This window comes from Lissotriton helveticus, chromosome 11, assembly GCF_964261635.1.
Source record: "Lissotriton helveticus chromosome 11, aLisHel1.1, whole genome shotgun sequence".
NCBI lineage: Eukaryota > Metazoa > Chordata > Amphibia > Caudata > Salamandridae > Lissotriton > Lissotriton helveticus.
In genome coordinates, this window is record NC_136072.1 from 464,749,606 (window position 1) to 464,769,513 (window position 19,908).

General features: G+C 47.0%; 1 protein-coding gene across 1 annotated transcript in view; it reads left to right on the forward strand.

The window, feature by feature from the left end:
- Positions 1–19,908, forward strand: part of INPP5D (inositol polyphosphate-5-phosphatase D) — an 809,167-nt gene that overhangs the window by 683,683 nt on the left and 105,576 nt on the right. The window contains exon 23 of the mRNA XM_078666020.1: positions 6,770–6,919. Within this exon, the coding sequence (XP_078522146.1) occupies positions 6,770–6,919 (150 nt within the window). The remainder of the gene's footprint in view (positions 1–6,769; positions 6,920–19,908) is intronic.

Sequence of the window (19,908 nt, forward strand, 5' to 3'; positions counted from 1 at the left end):
GCGACTTGCGGGGATGGAGCATAACATAGAATATTCGACAATGACCTACTCGGATCACTGGCTGCTTTAGTTGGACCTGTGATCGGGCTCGTCGAGAACTTGTATATCGTATCGTATAGAGCCTGCATTGCTCTGCAGTCTATCACGGTACCTGGAGCGTCAAAGTAACATACTATTTCCAGGTAAAGGTCATTTCAGCCTCCACACCACTGGTTGAATGTGACGCCTTTAAGATGTACATTGGTGGGATTTGCATTAAAACCTCTTCTGGGATATGCTGTGTGTGGAGGGCCCAGGAGGACCGTATGGAGCATGATGTGCGTCTCTTGGAGCTCTGAGCAATCCTGGATGTGGAGGTGCGATGCGTCCTGGTCTACCAGCATCTGACCTGAGCTCCAGGCTGGCCCAGCATGATTTTCAGAAATACATCTTGTGGAGACATGAGGAGGGGGACCGGGCAGAAAGGTTGCTTGTGGGTGTCAGAAGGTAGCGATTGTGGGTCAACTATTCTGTATCCTCAGTAGACCCACTGAGGATACAGAATAGTTGACCCACAAACCCTACCATCTGACACCCAGAGGGCCACTGTGTGCTCAAGCAGGCAGAAAGTGTGACATTATTCTCAGACTACTATAAGACTCTGTCTGGTCCGGCGCTGGATGTGGGCAAGAAACAGCTGACTTATTTTCTGGCTGGTATGCCTCTGACCACATTAACTCCTGAGAGCAGTCTCCAAATCGCGGACCCGATCATGGCGCATGAGACAGCCCTGGCAATCAAAAACAGCTGGCAACAGGCGAAATGCCCTGCAACGACGGACTTCTCTTGGAATTCTTTTTCAGGTGAACCTCCTTAAGCATTTGGCTCGGTTTTAGCAGTGGCTTGCATAGAGGGACAGCTGCCAGCATCCTACTGGGAAGCCCTCATAGAGATACATTTCAAACAAGGGGTGAACGCTTTGGACAGAGCCGCATATTCAGTGAGCCCTGTCCCTTATCAATCTGGACTGGAAAATCCCGGGGAAAATCATAGCAATCCGCAAACAATCTTGTTTATCTTCTGATACATTTGGACCAAAGCGGATTCGTCTCAGAGAGGAGTATTTCTTCGAATATTAGGCACCTCTTTCACATATATTAGACTGGCTGCCTGAGAATACTCCTGGGGCCTTGGTGGCCTCGGTGGAGCAGGAGAAGGTCTTTGACAGCCTCTCCTGGTCTTACTTATTCGTGGTCCTCCGCCACATGGGGTTTGGGGAGGAGCTGCTCCTGTATGCAGCACCAATGGCATGGGTGAGAGTTGGATGGGAATATTCGGAGCACTACTCGGGTTTAAAGGGGCAACCGACAGAGCTGCCCACTGTTGCCACTACTGTTTGTACGTGCCATGGAACCCCTGTCATGCAGACTGCAGGTGCTGAGCGATGAGCAAGCACTGGTAGTGGCGAGCAAGGAACATGTAATATCCTTATATATAGGCCTGATGTACTTGAATGATGTTAATAAGGTCTGACACCAATTATGGACAGGTTGTGACCTAACGCGGTCCCAGTTGCCAGGCACACCTTCAAATATCTGGGGACCCAAAGGATGTCCGCTGGGGTAACCTGGATAGGGTGGTTGCCTCACTTCACTCATCGCCAAGGTTCTGGCAGAGACTCCAACTGTTGCACATCAACCGCGTCGCACTGGCAAGGATGGTGGCCTTGTCGTGGGTTTTGTTCGTGTTTGCCAACATCCCTCTGCTGCTGCCTTGTGCATTGTTTCGTGATTTAAATGGGTGGCTCTCTGACTTGATCTGGGTGGTGGCAAGGCATTGAATGGCTATAGAGAAACTGCTCTTATCCATAGCCAAAGGAGATCTGGGTGCCCTGAACTAGGAGTTGTACTATTTAGCTAACGATACCAAAGGGGATGATGGACGGAGAGCTTGAGAAAATCAAACAGTCACCCCCAGTCAACTGATCTGGGTTTAATCCATCATCATTCTTTACCTCACTCCACCACCCCAGTTCAGACATGACCATATGCAAATCAGTCTGACCCTGTGCCTCATGGGAACAGTCCAGGCCGAACTGCCAAGCCAGGTCTTCCCTGGACCGGAATCAAGCATCCTAGGACCGGTTTCGGGTTCATAACCCTCATCAGCCAGGCTATCTTGAATCCAGTGGCAGAGTGAGTACTATTTAGTTAGGCAGCTGCAGTGTCTAATGACGTGGCTTGCTCTTGAAATTTTGCCTAAAGCAAGGTACCTCTAGCCTACCACCGTTTGGGTGAGAATGCTCTGAGGCACCCTGAGGATGGCCCCCCACACTGGGCAACTGCCAGCCTCTGCTCAGGGTAGTTCAAAATTGCTGTTCCAGCTACATCCACCACTCATATAGTGGGGCTGCGTACTATATCTCCCTTTATGGTGTTTATCAGATTTTGGCATGTTGAAGCATCGACGCACCAGTCGCAGTGGTGGGGTGACTGTATTGTGACCCTAGGGTGGTTGTTCACGGGGATGCAACATTTCTTTTGAGGATCGCAATGAGGCGCAGGGGGTCCCGGTAGGGCAGTTCTTGATGTACGTGGCACTTAAGCAGACGATTGAGCGAGTGTGGGGAAACCTGTGAAAGGAACCTGACACTGACCAAGGGTTACATATGTTGTTGATGGGGAGTTCCATGAAGCATAGTATTATCAATATGTACAAGAGAAAAGAAAGAAGGACCAACTCAGCCTGAACCAAGACACTGATGGAGTCAAGACTGAAAAATTGACAGAAGTGGCCTGTCCTAATGGACTGAGGGGCCACGCCCTCTCACCTTTTGGCCACCATAAAGAGTGTCTGTCAGGCTGAGCAAAGGTCATCCTGACAGACACTCTTTATTTTCAGGTCAAGCAGCCAGGAACTAGACATGTGCTAAATGCGCTGGCTCCTGGCTACTTGAGCTGAACTTTGGCGGGCCAAAGAAGTCACAGCTGCTTTGGTGGGCGTAACTTCTTCAGCCTGGCAAAGCACTCCAAGGCCCTCCTCCTTGTGACGAGGGGCGCATCACTGATTGCCTCAGACCTGGGCTCTTCAGTTCTAAGGCCTGGAGTGCCCAGGGCCGAGTGTCAATCACTGACACCTCGTCACGGAGTGGGGTGGGGTCAGCAGTCTCACTGTGACGAATTGAGGGACTGCTGCCTCGCCAATGAGGGAAGGCAGCAGTTCCAACCCTCCTTTGATCTCTGAGGCAGAGCTGAGCAGGTAAGTATGATTTTATTTTATTTTGGTGTGTTCATCAATATTTGGGACTGAGTATTGTGAATGGATCTCTGTGTGTGTGTGTGTGTGTGTGTGTGTAAATGCATGAGTGTGAGTGAGTGTCTATGTGAACTTTTGTGCCTCGACCTCCTGATAAAAGTACAGGCCGCCTTTGCAATTTGACCTTACAGATGCAGATTGGCATCAGGTTGTCTGCAATTTGTCAGAAGACATAGCCTGACATTTGTCCTCTAACTTTGAAGCACATTAAGTGTGACAAGATAAATGCAGAATGCAAAGGTATCTTTATTAATTGCTTGGACTTTTCTGACCCACCAAAAATCGGCTTGCGACCAGACCCCCAGTTTGGGAAATGCAGCACTACAAGCAATGTAATCCACTCCGGTTTATATGGTCTATACAAAATAGGTCTCAGCTGAATTGGTCATCAAAAAGCTACTGGTGTTGATATTCAACGGTCCACACAACATGATTGAACCCTTTCCTTCAATATTATTTCTCTTTAAATTGAACAGCTTGCCAATCAGTTACACACAAATCCTGAAATATAAAGCTGCATCATGAGTGTTCAATGAACAATACATTTGTACGCTGAAGGCCTTGTATTGCTACTACAGGAAAGGCAGGAAATCATTTTGGCAGGACATGTTTGCCAAAGTCTCTAGCCTGACAATGAATTTGACCGAAGCCAAGCGCTTATCAATGCCTGTTCCACCAAATCCATATCTTTAGACGTGTGAGCAACAAAACGACGACATGACCTAAATTATAAACTTCTCCCGTTTAGAACCAACCAGTAGTTGATTCACTGGCGAAATTGACAATTGTCACTTATTGGGTGCATCATCCTTATAAAAAAGATGATACTGCTGAGGTTTCTGTTCCTATTTTCCATCATCCTTTGTTATTTAGACCCTCAATTCTTTCTTAAAATAAATGAAGTACTTATGTGAATCAAGAAACTGTTGCAAATCAGTTTAAAAACTGCCTTGTACTTAATATGAATAAATGAAAAATGTGTATTTTTTTAGCGTATTGATCTTATGAGAGCACATCAGACTTAATTTAGCAGAGCCTTTATCATGCTGCTGCTTGTATGTGGCTTGGATCAGAGATAACAGAGCTCAAATTTTGACCCTGGGGGGAACTCCATGGTTCCGCCACTGTCTTTATACTCAAAAACAACCCTGTTAATTATTTTGGTATTCTTGTATACCTAGGAATTACCTGGTAGAACTGTTGTCCTATATCCCCAGTCTACACTTAAGGAATCAGTCCAAAAGGTTCCTTTGAGTTTATGCTTCGTGTAATCTGCTATATTCTGGCTCCAAAGTGGTGTGTAGCACCAGAGTGTATCTTGCTGGTATTCTTGGCACAGTAAATCAAATCCACAAGGCTCTGCTAGGGAAATCCAACAGGCAATGTTGCAACTTCTACCTCTAGCTCCGCCAGACACAGGCGACAGAAATGTGCATCGGGGGGCCGCAAGGAGAACTGCATAGAGCATCTGAGACCTCTAGAAAATAAATAGAACGAGGGTGACCGTGACCAAACAAGCGATGGCAGAGTCCGCAATCATCATTCCTATACACCAAAAAAGGCCCTCTACCAAGCAGCTCTTCTTTCCTTCTAGAGTTATCATCCTTGGGTTCCTAAGGCTCCCAGTGGTTTCTCACTCTCACTGTTTCACACCTCTCCCTTGAGGCTGTGTGGTCACTCATGTCACTTGCTTCTGGCACTTGTGACAATCAGTCTCTGCTTCTATAACTGAGGGAATCAAGGAACACACAGCCTGGTTGAAGGCAGATATGTGGCTCTGTGTAAGGCCTCCTTAAATGATGGACCAGGCAGATGTGGGTAAGGACACTGTCTCCTCTCTCTCTCTCTCTCACTTTCGCCCTCTCTCTCTCTCTAATTCAGTTTTGGTAAAGGAAAATCATATGCACGACGACATGAGGTATGCGATTCTGTGGCTGCGCCTTTTTTTTGCATAATTAAGGATTTGCTGCATTTGCCACATAATTCATTACCTGCTGCATACTCTGCAGAATTTAACAAATAGTTTCTAACTCACACAGATCAAAAGTTACTAAAAACGTGTTGATATGTGTTCACGCACGTTCAAACACCCTTCGCAAAGGTTAACTGGTCACTTTTCAGTTGCTTATTTCTGTATTTGGTTGTTAAATTGGTGCTAAATGAGGTAAAATCTTTGCCCAGACTGTATTATTTTATGTAAAACTTACAAAAAAATGGAGTCATACTATCAGACAAATGTGCTGCATTAAGCCACATAGTTTGCATTTCCTTGACACATAATTTAATCAACTCTGCTGCATAATTTGGTGCGTCTCTGCAGCCTAATTCCAGTGCCATTGATCAAAAGGCATTGTGTTAAATAACCGAGAGCTGCTGTATCCAGTGGAAGAATCGATATAATCAAAATATCTTTTTTCTTAACTTACTCTTATTTTACTTTTAAACTCCAATTTCAGAGAATGAAAATTAGCTTAGTGACATCAACTGAAATTCTCTTAGCATATCTGCCAATTAAACCATATGACAGAGGAACAATCTGAGTAGGATTGTTCAAATTGCACTGGTAGTCTATTTTATTGCTTCTAGTAGGGCATGTACGAAATATTTCTGTTTGTTATTTGTGGTGAGATTAAGGTATCCATTGGACTACTGGGAGGATATACCAGTGCATCCCCTACCACTTCTGGTTGTTTATCTGGGAACTGTCTTGTGTGCACCACTTACTAGACCCTCCAGAGAGACCAGCACAGTTTTTAGGTCGAGCCTGGGCAGCGCATGCGCTGCTCTGCGAGGCATGCTGTATTCAGGGAGGGACTTGAAGCTACGCCCACTCTCCGACATATATTTTTCATTGGCTGGTGTCATTGTCCACTGTAAACTGAGGCTGTTCATTAGTCAATAGGCTTAGTAGTCCCTCCTTAGTACCGCCTTGTCTCATTTTGTAACCTCCCATGGCGACACCCCCTGTTACGTATGTTGTTACTCAGTAGGCTTTCATTAGAGCCTTCGAGTACTATCTTCTCAAATACCTTTGTCCTGCCTGCTGTTGCAGACAGAGCACGCTCTCTCCTAACGTTTTTTTTTTTAAATTATAGCACGGGTGCCGAAAGCATGTGCAATGCAATAAATCTTGCATTTGCGAGAGTTTAAGCTATTGGCATTGTAAATGACAATGCCTTTTATTTATCTGTTATAAAAACAGCACATAAATAAAAGGCATTGTCATTTACAATACCAAAAGCTCAAACTCTCATAAATGCGAGACCTATTGCATTGCAAAAGCTTGTTACTACACATCCTTTCCAGTCCAGCCTAAGTAGTATACAGAGATTGTAGCACACATTGCAGTTAAAACAGAACCGCCACTTCCGGCCTTTCAGTGAAAGCATTGCCTCCAGAGCGTGTATTGTGCTTGCAACATTGGGGATTGGGTAAGACTGCTGTCCTCTCATGCTCACTTCTTTTCTGTCCCCAGGGGAAGGCTGCATCGCTCTACGGGTGCATGCGACCGAATCACTTGTTGCATTTTCTAGCCCACTCACACACCACGGAGAGCTGACCGGCCATTTCCATGGTGATATAAAGCTCCAGACCTCACATGGGCAGCAGAGGGAGAAGCTATACGGTAAGATGGGGCATGAAAGAGTTTCATATTTTATATGTGTTAATAGTCTGTCCTTTTCATACGTGTGGGAAATTATAACTAGATGTAATACAATGCACTGGAACTAGGCTACAAGTAACACCACTCACTGCTGCAGGACTAATAGTAAAGCCATGGATGGACTACAAGAGATACAACTTAAGATCACTTCAAAGAGAAGCATTTGAACCCAATTTGGCCTAACGGCTAGAGCGGTCGACCTCGAATCTGGGGAACTGGGTTCGAGTCTCGACAACGACGCTGAACGTCCTGTGATTCTGGGCAAATCACTTAGTCTCCCCGTGCTTAACAAAAATGAATGTGTCCTCATGTAACACAGCTGGTGCTATGTACCCGATACCTTTGGGTCAAGTTTGCGCTATAGAAAACTGAGCAAAACAATAAATAAATAAACTAAGAGTAAAGCCAAGCCTAATACAGGGCAGTAATGCACTCTCTGTAAAAGGCGGTCAGGAAAGCTGTGCAATGGGACAACACTAATGACAAAAGAATGCCCTGGGAAAAGAAAGTTAGTAAAGTTCTGTACTCTCACGACAGCAAGCAAAGCCAGTCAGTGGCCACGACTAACTGTAAAGTCATGTACCACAATAGGTGTAAAGCAATGCATTCAAATATGACTACAATCTAGGCAATTTGTGAGATGACGACTCTGTGTAAGCACATCCATTGGTCCAATACTACAATTAGAAACAGAAGACAGGCATGACTACAAATACAAGTCCCCTCTTGCTGGCATCCTGCGTCCTGCGTAATTGCGGCTTGCAGCACCCACGTCACCTATGAGATCAGAACATTATATACCTCTAGACCACTGCATGACACAAAACTTTATTTGCCTAAACAGATCTACAATGTATATTATAATCTTAGGGAGATCATGACACCACCTCTCTGCTCATTTGAATAGCCCTGTGGTTTAGGACTGCCCCATCCGACACTTAGGCAAAAATCTTTGGGACTTTTCCTTGTCCCTTCAAATCAACACTGTGGTGGAGGAAGTCAACATGCAGCCCTCTGACTTAAAATCCTCCTTCTCCTGAACATCTCTCATGGAACTGGGCTTAAAAGATATCTCATTCTCAGAAGGATAGAATATTCTAACATGATTTGCACATGCCTGTGAAGGAACATCAACACTGAAGAGGCTTCAGACACACACAAGCTACAAAGACATGGATAAATATGTGTACATTTGAACACACCACACTGTCTGTCTGGAAGCTCTGTATGAAGGCCCAATGTGAGGGCTTCACACTGCGCCCACTTCAGCATTGCATCACCAATCATCAGAAACAAGAGGCTGATCCCTTTAGTGATGAGTGAAGAACTCTGGAGTGCTTTGTAGTGCCATCTCAGAGCCAAGAATAACTATCTTTCATTCAGACTCCATATCAAAACTGAGTTTTTCAAAAAAGCCATTGCATAAAACATGCTTATGGATACTCAATTAAAAAAGGTCAGAATAGAGGATCTACTCTCCTGCTCCAACTGCTTGGCTATTAACACTTCTGTATGTGTTTTAGTACCTTATTATTCTGTGCATTCGCTCTCCAAATTTATCATAATATGGTAACCAGCACTTTATAAAGCACCTAATAAACAAAACGATGCCCTAGCACAGGGGTGAGATTAAAGTGATGCACTGGTGCAAGCTATACATAAAGAGCAGCACTGGGTGCATGGCAGCAAGACCAATTGCGCTGCCCAAAATCACGCACTGTGGCTGGACTGTGAGCAGAAACATGCATCATGCTTATCTACAATCTAAGTTATGTACCATGCAAGTAAAAACTTGGAAGTTACAACAACCAAGGCCATTCTCTGAGTGAGGACTACTCTGCAATGGGGCAGGATGTCTAGAAAAGACATCCACTTGTGTAAAATTTAGCTGTCAAGGCATGGCTTGGCCCAGCACTACAAGAATAGGCCTACAGTTCACTCTACCTGAAAATCTCCTCGGTTAAAAAAACTCTACTCAAAACAAAACCTGCCCCAGTCTCTTACACCACCTACCTAAAGTCCAATCCGACAGAGACAAAATTCCTCTTCGTCACCTATCACAGATTCGAGTCTTGTGGTTTGACCTGACCCTCGACAACTTTAACCCTCAGCTGACACCCAGAGCAAAATCACTTGCACTCACCCTTGACACAGACCTCTACTTAAAAGAACACCACTAACAAAACAACGCTGGCATGGTACCATCTCTACATCCCTACTTGGAACTGGCTTCAGACCAACAGTTCAAGGTTTTGTATTCTCCCACCTGGAAGATTGCAACACTCTGCTCAACGATCCCCCTGCCCCTGACACAACGTTGACCCTCCCTGAAGGGCATTGTGGACTGAGCAGAACATTCTATCAAAGCCCTAAAGCAATTTGTCCACATCACCCCAACACCGAACAAACAGCATCGCCTTCCGCTCCAAGTCTACATTTTCTGCAGTACCAGTTGCATCTCTTACAAGGCCACCAGAATTTTACCCCACCATGCCTAGCCCAGAAAGAATCACCTCAAGTGGCTAGCCTCGCACATGGTGCCAGGACATGACCAGATGTGAAACAAAGAAAGGCAAAAAGGGAAAGGCCCAAAAAGCAGACCTTCTCCGTCTACTCCCCATGGCCTATAAGAATATCTTCAGCTACATCAGAGCTGCTCCTACCCTTCAGCTATTCAGAAAGAACTGAAGATGGCCTCTTGGGTAGCTCTAGAAATGAGGGGCTACCCTCTCCTCCCACAGGGATTTTTTTTTCGTAGGTTGACATTTCTCCTCTCACACTCTCCCAATCACCCCATATTCACGGCACTCCCACAAGGTGTGGGACAGGAGCCCAGATGTCCATATCCACTGAGGCAGCAGTCAGTAACTGTTTTCCCCATCTTGAAGAGGCGAGTTCTTGCCTCGTACGCCCTATGAAAAATCTTCAGCGGTACCAGCCGCAATCCCGTCTGCATAGCCACCTCCCTGGGGTACCTGCAGGCCTCCCCAGGTGTCATCTTCTAGTCTTCCCAAGCCATTCTCCTATTTACTTTGTAAGGCGTCCAGAGGTGGCAAGGTATTCATAAGCAGCGATACATAGATTTGTGAGACTTTATGCTTGTGTAATGGGGCCCCCAGTACATGGCACTCCAGAGGCGTTTCTTCTTCAATATCACAGAGGAGATCCCCATTGCCCAGTAAGATATGTTTTACCTTCTGATACTGGAGATACTGACTCCCCGTCAGATCAAATTGTGCCTGGAGTTTGAGAAACTGAATCATCTTGCCCTCCTTGGAGATGTCTCCCACTTTCGAGATGCACAGCAAGTCCCACTTTCTGTGGCCCTCTATGTTCTTCAGTAGTGCCAGCTAGCCCATCCAACCCAATGCTCTCATCACTTTCCGCCATGTCATTACCAACACTGTGGTTGGGTCTACTGTAGATATCTTTTGTCCGCCCCATACAGCCAACTGGGGTATCCCTCGGGATCATTGATGTCCTATCCAAGTACGTCAATGGTTCCTGCTGTATTGTGAATGCGAAATCTCTGATTACCTACCTTCCAATAATACAGTTTCAGATTCAGGAGGGCCACCTCCCCCTCAGCTGGTTTCCACGTCAAAGCAGAGAGGAAAATCCTCAACAGGCCACTGGCCCATGTCAGCAAGCTGGTCACCATGACTACATCCATAAAAAAACGTATTCGGGACTGTGTACAGGATTTTCTGCCGTATGTATAAACATTTGAGGGGATAAATCATTTTGCATAGGGCCACACAGCTTAGCTCAGAGATATGAAGTTTCCTCCAGTCAGTCACTGTCCCCTTATAATCTTCCGGTATCACTCCAGGTTTTCCCGGAACAAAGTTTTTCCATTAGTGACAAAAATACCTAGGTACCTAAATCCCCAGCTCAGGGGGTTCCTGTGAGAAGTTGGCCTGATGTATGATGTCTCCAATTCTGGGGGCACCTTGTATCAGTCCAAACAATCCCTTATGGTGGTGGTTGTAAGTCAACCTTGTAGACAAGCTATCCTAATGGTAGCATGGACTAAACAGTCTTTAGGCTAAACTCAAGAGGGCATGTGAAGCCAGCTGTTTTACCATATGTAATCCTGTAATATCAAATGAAAGGACACCACACAAGTTATATATTATAAAAATATATGTATTTATTACTAGAATAATCCTCTGTGCTCTTTATGAGTGCAGAGGCGCAAGCGCTTAAACAAAAGCACAGTTAAACATACATAAGTTGCACAATTATGGATAGGGCCGGTGGCCACTCAAACCATATATCAAAAAAGTGGTATAAGTATCACTCTACGAACAGTAGTAAGGCCTAGGGCCTTGGAAATCACTGGGACTACACTGGACTAACAGCAGTTAGGACGGGAGTAGCCCGCGGGATTCGGATGCAGCGCTAAAAGCACACGCATGGACCAATGCAAAGTCAATGGTGCGTAAAAGTTAGAAAGTTACTGTTTTGGGAGTCTTCCGACTGGAATAGAATTACCACACTTTAGACTAAGACACTAGAGGTGTAAACCACTATAGGAGCACCGGTGTTAGATCGTTACCTCACCCAAAGGAAGCGGGTGCATAGGTGCCAAAGTGTGTCGGGTTTCGTCATGGAGATCTATGGAGCCTGGAGATGAAGATTCTGCAGGCGGCCAGGAGAGAAGAGTCCGGTTGGATCCAAGGGTGGATCGAAGATGTAGAGTACCTGAAAGCAGAGGGGACAGAGTCTGGGTCACTAGCCAGTGACCAGGATGGAACCAGGAAGGAACCAGGCAATGTTGGGCGACATCAGGTGGTTGTCAAGAAGCTTGTCTCTGCTGTCACGTGGACTCTGGGGCATTGAGGGCGTCCAGGAGTGGATCACGAGCTGTCCCACAAAGGCTCTCGCTGTCGGCAATGACGGCTTCCGGATCGGAGTCAACAGGCCTTGGTAAATGCAACCCACCCAGGATTTGAAGATCGCTTCTTAGTCGGACCAACAAAGTCAGATAGATTGCTCCTTTTTAGGGGAGTGAGGGCCAGTCTGGAGCAACCAGACCAGTAGTGTAAATTCAAGGTTTCGTCGGTATTGGGGCCACTAGCCAACAGGAAAGTGACCGAACCAACACGTCGAGCAGGAAAATGCAAAAGGGCTCCACGCAGCACTCGGTGAGTGTGGAGGGGAGATCTTCAGTGCAAAAGCTGTTCGGGGCTGGGGCTTCTCAAACCCCAATGCACAGCTTCAAGGGAGCCTCGGGAGCTGCACAGTCAGCACTTCATAGTTTTTCCAAGATGGCCGGCTTCACGTCGCCTCTACGGGTCTCAGATTCGCTAGGACTATGGATCGGGCTGTTAGAAGTCAGGGAAGCTGGGTCTCGTTGATCTCTGTTGCTCAAGTTCCGGCGGGAACTGCAACAAAGCAAACCGTTGGGCGCTGGATGGTGCCTGTTTGCACAGGGTGGTCACTCCTTGACCACAAGGGAGATTCTTCAGTCTTCCACGTCGAGTGGGATGTCAAAGGGTCCAGAGTTCTGTATCAAAGTTTCAGTCAGGATAATCGACTGCTCATGGGCACAGCTCCTACCTTTATTCCAAATCAAGGGGCTGGATTACCTGCTAGGTCCCTCCTATGGGTGAGACCCAGGAAGGGGGTGGTTACACCCCTTTTCCTTTGTTCAGTTTTGTGCCAGAGCTGGGGCTGGAGTACCCCAGAACCGGTTTGACTGGATTTTGCATGGGACACCTTGTGTGCCCCAGGCAGTGTCTAGTTTCTTTCAACCCTCCCTGCTCCAATCCACTATCTCCTGTCTGGGATGGTGTAACACCTCCCTGTGACAGGAAACTCTTTGTCCAAGCCTCCCTTGCCAGGTTTCGGTCAGCAGCAGGAGGCCAGACTTGTGTCGGGGCAGCAGCATCCATTTTGTGATGCTGAGGCTCTGGTTAGGATTAACCGCGTTTTAAGTAAAGTAGCATGTCTTTTCCCTCTAGAAGGGTGGAATGCTACTCCCGTCGCCAGAACTGGCGAGGGGGTAGTATTCCAAAGTGTATGACACCTTACACGACATGTTTTGGTAAAGCCAAACCAAAGTTAGCAATAACTGCAAGGATTATAATGCACTTAAGAGTATATGGTATGGCAATACCCTGGAACAGCTATAAAGAAATGGTTCCGAAAGCTGCAGACAGGCTCAGCTCCTGCTAGAGCACCATCTCACATAAAACCAAGCACTTTGCCTCCAGGATTGTTAAGGCCTGCCATAGGAGTGACTTATAGGTATATATGTGTCCAGATATAGGTTTAGATATAGGTATACTATATCTAAGCAAGGGGTGATTACACCACCTTGCCCCAGCTGAGTGATTAGCCAGTTGTGTCGATTTAAATGGCCAGCCAGGGGTGGCAAAAGTTATGCTGCAGCCCCTGGTAGGCCTTGGATGCACCTATGCCCTGGTTACCTATAGTACACTGTACAGGGGCTGATAAGGTGTCCAGTACTAAATTGGTGATGTACCTAAAGTACATGTCTGTGAATTTAGAGAGAGAACAGCAGGCTGGGGGTCTGATTAGCAGTCCCACAGCCACATTAAGTCGAAAACCAGTGAAGCAAAAAGCAAAAATTGGGGTGACCATAGGAAAGCAGACCCTACTCTCCTACATAACCCCCCCCCCCAACGCAGGGACATTAAACTTAACCTTGACCAGATAAGTCTTCATGTTCTAAGTGGAAGTACCTGGAGAGACCATCTGCATTGCCATGGTCAGTCCCTGGTATGTGCTCCACTGTAAAGTCCATCCCCTGTAGGGAAATGGACCACCTGAGCAGTTTGGGATTCTCACCCTTCATCTGATTAAGCCACAAGAGGGGCTTATGGTCCGTCTGAATTAGGAAGTGAGTGCCAAACAAGTATGGTCTCAACTTCTTCAGGGCCCAAACCACAGCAAAGGCCTCCCTCTCAATGGCTGACCAACGTTTCTCTCTAGGGGTCAGCCTTCTGCTAATAAAAGCAATGGGCTGGTCTTGACCATCTACATTAAGTTGTGAAAGCACAGCTCCCACCCCCAACTCAGAAGCATCTGTTTGGACTATGAACTTTTTGGAGTAGTCAGGACTCTTTAGGATAGGTGCAGAGCACATGGGCTTCTTCAGCTCATCAAATGCCCTTTGACAGTTAACTGTCCACTGAACCTTTTTGGGCATCTTCTTGGTTGTCAGATCATTTAATGGTGTCACAATGGACCCATAGTTCTTTACAAATTTCCTGTAATACCCAGTCAGGCCCAAGAAGGCTCTGACTTGTGTCTGGGTAGTTGGAGGAGCCCAGTCCTGTATGGTCTGGATCTTGCTCTCCAATGGTTGAACCTGACCCCCACCTACTAGGTGGCCCAGTTACACAACCTTGCTCTGCCCTATCTGGCACTTGGTAGCCTTAATAGTCAGGCCTGCCTTTTGCAGGGCCTCCAGAACCTTCTTCAGGTGGATCAGGTGATCCTCCCAGGTGGAGCTGAAGACAGAAATATCATCTAGATATGCTGCACAAAGGTCATCCAACCCAGCAAGGACTTGATTCACCAACCTTTGGAAGGTGGCAGGTGCATTCTTCAAACCAAAGGGCATCACCACAAACTGATAATGTCCACTGGGGGTAGAGAATGCTGTTTTGGCTTTAGACTCCTCAGCTAACCTGATTTGCCAATAGCCAGCTGTCAGATCAAATGTGCTCAGAAATTTGGCAGAAGCCAATTTATCTATGAGCTCATCTGCCCTTGGAATAGGATGAGCATCTGTCCTAGTGACAGCGTTGAGACGTCTATAGTCCACACAAAATCTCATTTCTCTCTTTCCATCTTTGGTATGAGGTTTTGGCACAAAGACTACTGGGCTGGTCCAGGGGCTCTCTGATGGCTCAATAACTCCAAGTTCAAGCATTTTCTGCACCTCAGCCTTTATACAATCCCTGACATGGTCAGGTTGCCTGTAGATTTTATTCTTCACAGGCAGACTGTCACCAGTGTCCACCTCATGGGTGCACCAGTTAGTTTGACTGGGTGTAAGAGAAAACATATGTCTATGAGCCTGCAACACTTGTCTGCAGTCCATTTGCTGCTGGTCAGAGAGGCTGCCTGCCAAGGCTACTCCACCCACTGAACCATCATCAGGGTTTTGGGATAACAGGTCTGGGAGAGGGTCACTCTCTTCCTCCTGGTCCCCATCTGTAGCCATGAGTAAACCCATGTCTGCCCTGTCCAAATATGGTTTCAATCTGTTTACATGGAGCACCCTGTGGGGGCTTCTAGGGGTGCCAAGGTCCACCAAGTAGGTGACCTCTCCCTTTTTCTCAGGTATGGTGTGGGTCCAGACCATTTGTCTTGGAGAGCTGCTGGGGCCACTGGCTCCAACACCCACACCTTCTGCCCTGGCTGGTACTCAGTCAGAACAGCCTTTTGGTCATGCCAAGCTTTCTGTACTTCTTGGCTGGCCTCCAGGTTTTTGGTTGCTCTCTCCATGTATTCAGCCATCCTGGAGCGGAGACCAAGTGCATAGGCCACAATATCAAGTTTCGGCTTTTTGAGAGGTAACTCCCATCCTTCCTTCACAAGACATAATGGACCCCTCACAGGGTGGCCAAACAAAAGTTCAAAAGGGCTGTAGCCAACCCCCTTTGTGGGACCTCTCTGTAAGCAAAGAGCAGGCAGGGTAAAAGGATGTCCCATCTTCGCCTAAGCTTTTCAGGTAACCCTTTTATCATTCCCTTTAGGGTCTTGTTGAACCTTTCAACAAGCCCATTGCACTGTGGATGGTAGGGTGTGGTAAACATATAGTTCACTCCACACTCTTTCCACATTGCTTTCAAATATCCAGACATGAAGTTGGTACCTCTGTCTGAAAGGACCTCCTTTGGAAAGCCCACTCTGGAGAAAACTCCAAGTAGGGCCCTTGCCACAACAGGAGCTGCTGTGGTCCTCAGGGGAATTGCCTCTGGGGACCTGGTGGCACGATCCACTACCACCAGGATAAATCTGTGCCCAGATGCTGTTGGGGGATCCATTGGTCCAACAATGTCTATCCCAACTCTCTCAAAGGGCACCCCCACCACAGGTAGAGGTATAAGGGGGGCCTTTGTGGTGCCACCTGATTTGCCACTGGCTTGGCAGGTGTCACAGGAGCGACAAAACTCCTTGGTGTTCTCTGACATGTGAGGCCAGTGAAAGTGTGGGACACGTCTTTCCTAAGTCTTGTTCTGGCCTAAGTGTCCTGCTAAAGGAATATCATGGGCCAAGGTGAGAAGGAAGCCCCTTTATTGCAGAGGTATAACCAACCTCCTGGTAGCACCAGGCTTGGGGTCTCTAGCCTCTGAATACAGGAGCCCATCATCCCAATACACTCTATGGGTACCTTGAGCATTCCCAGCAGCCTCAGCAACAGCCTGCTGTCTGAGGGGTTCAAGAGAAGGACAAGTTAACTGAGCCTGCCCCAGATTTGCCCTTGAGGGTCCCCCTGTCCCCAGAAACTCAACCTGATCAGGTTCAAGTTCTTCCAGGACAGTCTCCTCTTGGATCACAGAATCATCTTCCTGTGAGGTCTGATCCTCAACCTGGGGCAAGTGGGAAGGCACTGCCTTAACCCTCTTGCTCTTTCTCTTGGATTGTGGTTGGTCTATAGTTTCAAGATCCACCACAGGTTCAGGTAGGCACTTCTTCGCCTGGGACCTGGTTACAGCAAGGACATGTGCTGAAATCCCTAGCATTTCTGCATGAGTCCCACATTCCACTTCTGACCATAAGGAATCCTCTAGATCATTGCCCAAAAGACAGTCTACTGGGAGGTCTGCACTCACAACAACTTTCTTGGGGCCAGTTACCCCTCCCCAGGAAAATTTAACAACAGCCACACTATGTGTAGTAGTGGCATTGCTAGCATTGGTCACTAGGTAATTTTCACCTAGTACAATGTGTCCAGGGTCCACAAAGTTAGGTGTCACCATAGTGACACTGGCATATGTGTCCCTGTAAGCCTGAGCCAGTTTCTCATTAATTAAAGGTGTCTGCCTATACTTGCCCAAAGTATTGGGACTCATAGTAGTGGACACAGACATGTCCACATCATAGAGCAGAACTGCCTCAGTAGGGATTCTGACTAGGCCAGACTCCATCTCAGTACCCAGGGTTAACCCCACTATAGCCTTGGGTTGTGCACTACCTCTGCTGACTGTACTAGGGGATGCAGGTGCCTTAGGGGCTGCAGTGGTAGGTACTGGATTTTTCTTAGTGCACTCACTACCCCAGTGAGAAACTGATTTACAGTTATTGCACCAAGGTTTCTTTGGGCCATCATTCTTCTTCTTCTTGTTTCCATTCTGGGATCCACCCTCCTTATTAGAATTATTTTGGGGGCCTGAAGAAGACTTCTGGTCTTTTTCTTTCTTATCTCCACCCTTCTGGTCTGCCTTGTTTTGATCACCTCCATGGTTCTGAGGTTTCTGCTTAACCCTTGTTCTGTCCCATTTGTCTGCCTTCTTACCCAATTCTTGGGGAGAGGTCAGATCTGAGTCAATAAGGTGTTGATGCAATAGCTGGTTCTGACAGTTATTAAGGATCTGTTCTCTCATTATTAGATTGTACAATCCTGTATAGTCTGAGACTTTACTTCCCAGCAACCAACCCTCCAGAGCCTTAGTGGCACAATCAACAAAATCAGTCCAGTCCTGAGCTTTTTGGGTATCTCTGAACAACAACCCTTATTGCTCAGTGGTTAGGCCAACCCCATCAATAAGAGCACTCTTCAGGACAGAGTAGTTTTTAGCATCCTCAGCTCTAACAGTGAGGAGCTTGTCTCTCCCTTTCTCAGAAAAGGAGTACCATAAGATTGCTGCCCACTGATCTTGAGGAACCTGCTGTACCATGCAGGCTCTCTCCAGAGCAGTCATCCATTTGTGGATGTCATCCCCTTCCTTGTAGGGGGGCACAATCTTTGTCAGGTTTCTATTATCATAGGACCTGTCTTTCTCTTTAGGAATAATGCTGCCACCAGTGGGTATCTCCCCACACAGTCTTTGTTCCCTTGCTAAAGCAAGTTTAGCTTGGGCCAGGGCTATCTCTTCCCTCTCTATCTGGAGTTTGACAGCTCTCATCCTGGCCTTATGCTCTTTTCTCTAGGGGGAAGTCATTCCCCTTTGAGAATCCCTTGAGGCACTAGAAAGGTGAGATTCCCTGGAAGGAGATCTCTCTCTTCTATTGCCTGGGAGTATTCTGCTATTGGGTCTGGGGAAGTGGTCCCCCTCTCCATTCCCATGTAGGACCAAGTTAGCTTGGTTAAGCTCCCTAACTGGTACCTGGTTATCCCTCTTATCAGTATCTGAATCCTCATCATCTGCTACCTCCTCATCCAATACTATGGGAGTGATGGGGTCAGTCTCTGGAAGGTGCCTTGGTCAGGTCACCTCTCACAATTAGAGAGCTGGAAGCTTCACCTGTGCCAGACATAGCTCTAGTGAGGTGTAAGTGATGCACTTACCTAAACTAAGTGTTTTCCTACTGGAACCTTGCTAGTGAGATGTAGTCAGGGTGTGCTACTCCCTTTTATCTACAACTACTAAGTTCAGTAGAACTTAAGTATGCTAAGCTTTTGTTTATATGTACCTATAGTACTTAATGTGATCTTTCAATTTGATATAAAGATTGCAATGGTAAAACAACAGCAAGCTCAAATCCCACCGCTGCCACCAATGTGAGAAGTTGGCCTGATGTATGGGGGCACCTTGTATCAGTCCAAACAATCCCTTATGGTGGTGGTTGTAAGTCAACCTTGTAGACAAGCTATCCTAATGGTAGCATGGACTAAGCAGTCTTTAGGCTAAACTCAAGAGGGTATGTGAAGCCAGCTGTTTTACCATATGCAATCCTGTAATATCAAATGAAAGGACACCACACAAGTTATATATTATAAAAATATATGTATTTCTTACTAGAATAATCCTCTGTACTCTTTATGAGTGCAGAGGCACAAGCGTTAAAACAAAAGCACAGTTAAACATACACAAGTTGCACAATTTTGGATAGGGCCGTTGGCCACTCAAACCATATATCAAAAAAGGGGTGTAAGTATCACTCTACGAACAGTGGTAAGGCCTAGGGCCTTGGGAATCGCATGGACTACACTGGACTAACAGCAGTTAGGACGGGAGTAGCCCGCGGGATTCGGGTGCAGCGCTAAAAGCACACGCATGCCCCAATGCAAAGTCAATGGTGCGTAAAAGTTAGAAAGTTCCTGTTTTGGGAGTCTTCCGACTGGAATAGAATTACCACACTTTAGACTAAGACACTAGAGGTGTAAACCACTACAGGAGCACCAGTGTTAGATCGTTACCTCACCCACAGGAAGCGGGTGCATAGGTGCCAAAGTGTGTCGGGTTTCGTCGTGGAGATCTATCGAGCCTGGAGATGAAGATGCTGCAGGCGGCCAGGAGAGAAGAGTCCAGTTGGATCCAAGGGTGGATCGAAGATGTAGAGTACCTGAAAGCAGAGGGGACAGAGTCTGGGTCACTAGCCAGTGACCAGGATGGAACCAGGAAGGAACCAGGAGATGTCGGGCGTAATCAGGTGGTTGTCGAGAAGCTTGTCTCCGCTGCTACGTGGACTCTGGGGCGTCGAGGGCGTCCAGGAGTGGATCACAAGCTGTTTCACAAAGGCTCTCGCTGTCGGCGGTGTCGGCTTCTGGATCGGAGTCAACAGGCCTTGGCAAATGCAACCCACACAGGATTTGAAGATCGCTTCTTAGTCGGACCAGCAAGGTCAGATAGATTGCTCCTTTTTAAGGGAGCAAGGGCCAGTCTGGAGCAACAAGACCAGCAGTGTACATTTAAGGTTTCGTTGGTATTGGGGCCACTAGCCAACGGGCAAGTGAACAGACCAACGCGTCGAGCAGGAAAATGCAAAAGGGCCCCACGCAGCACTCGGTGAGTGTGGAGGGG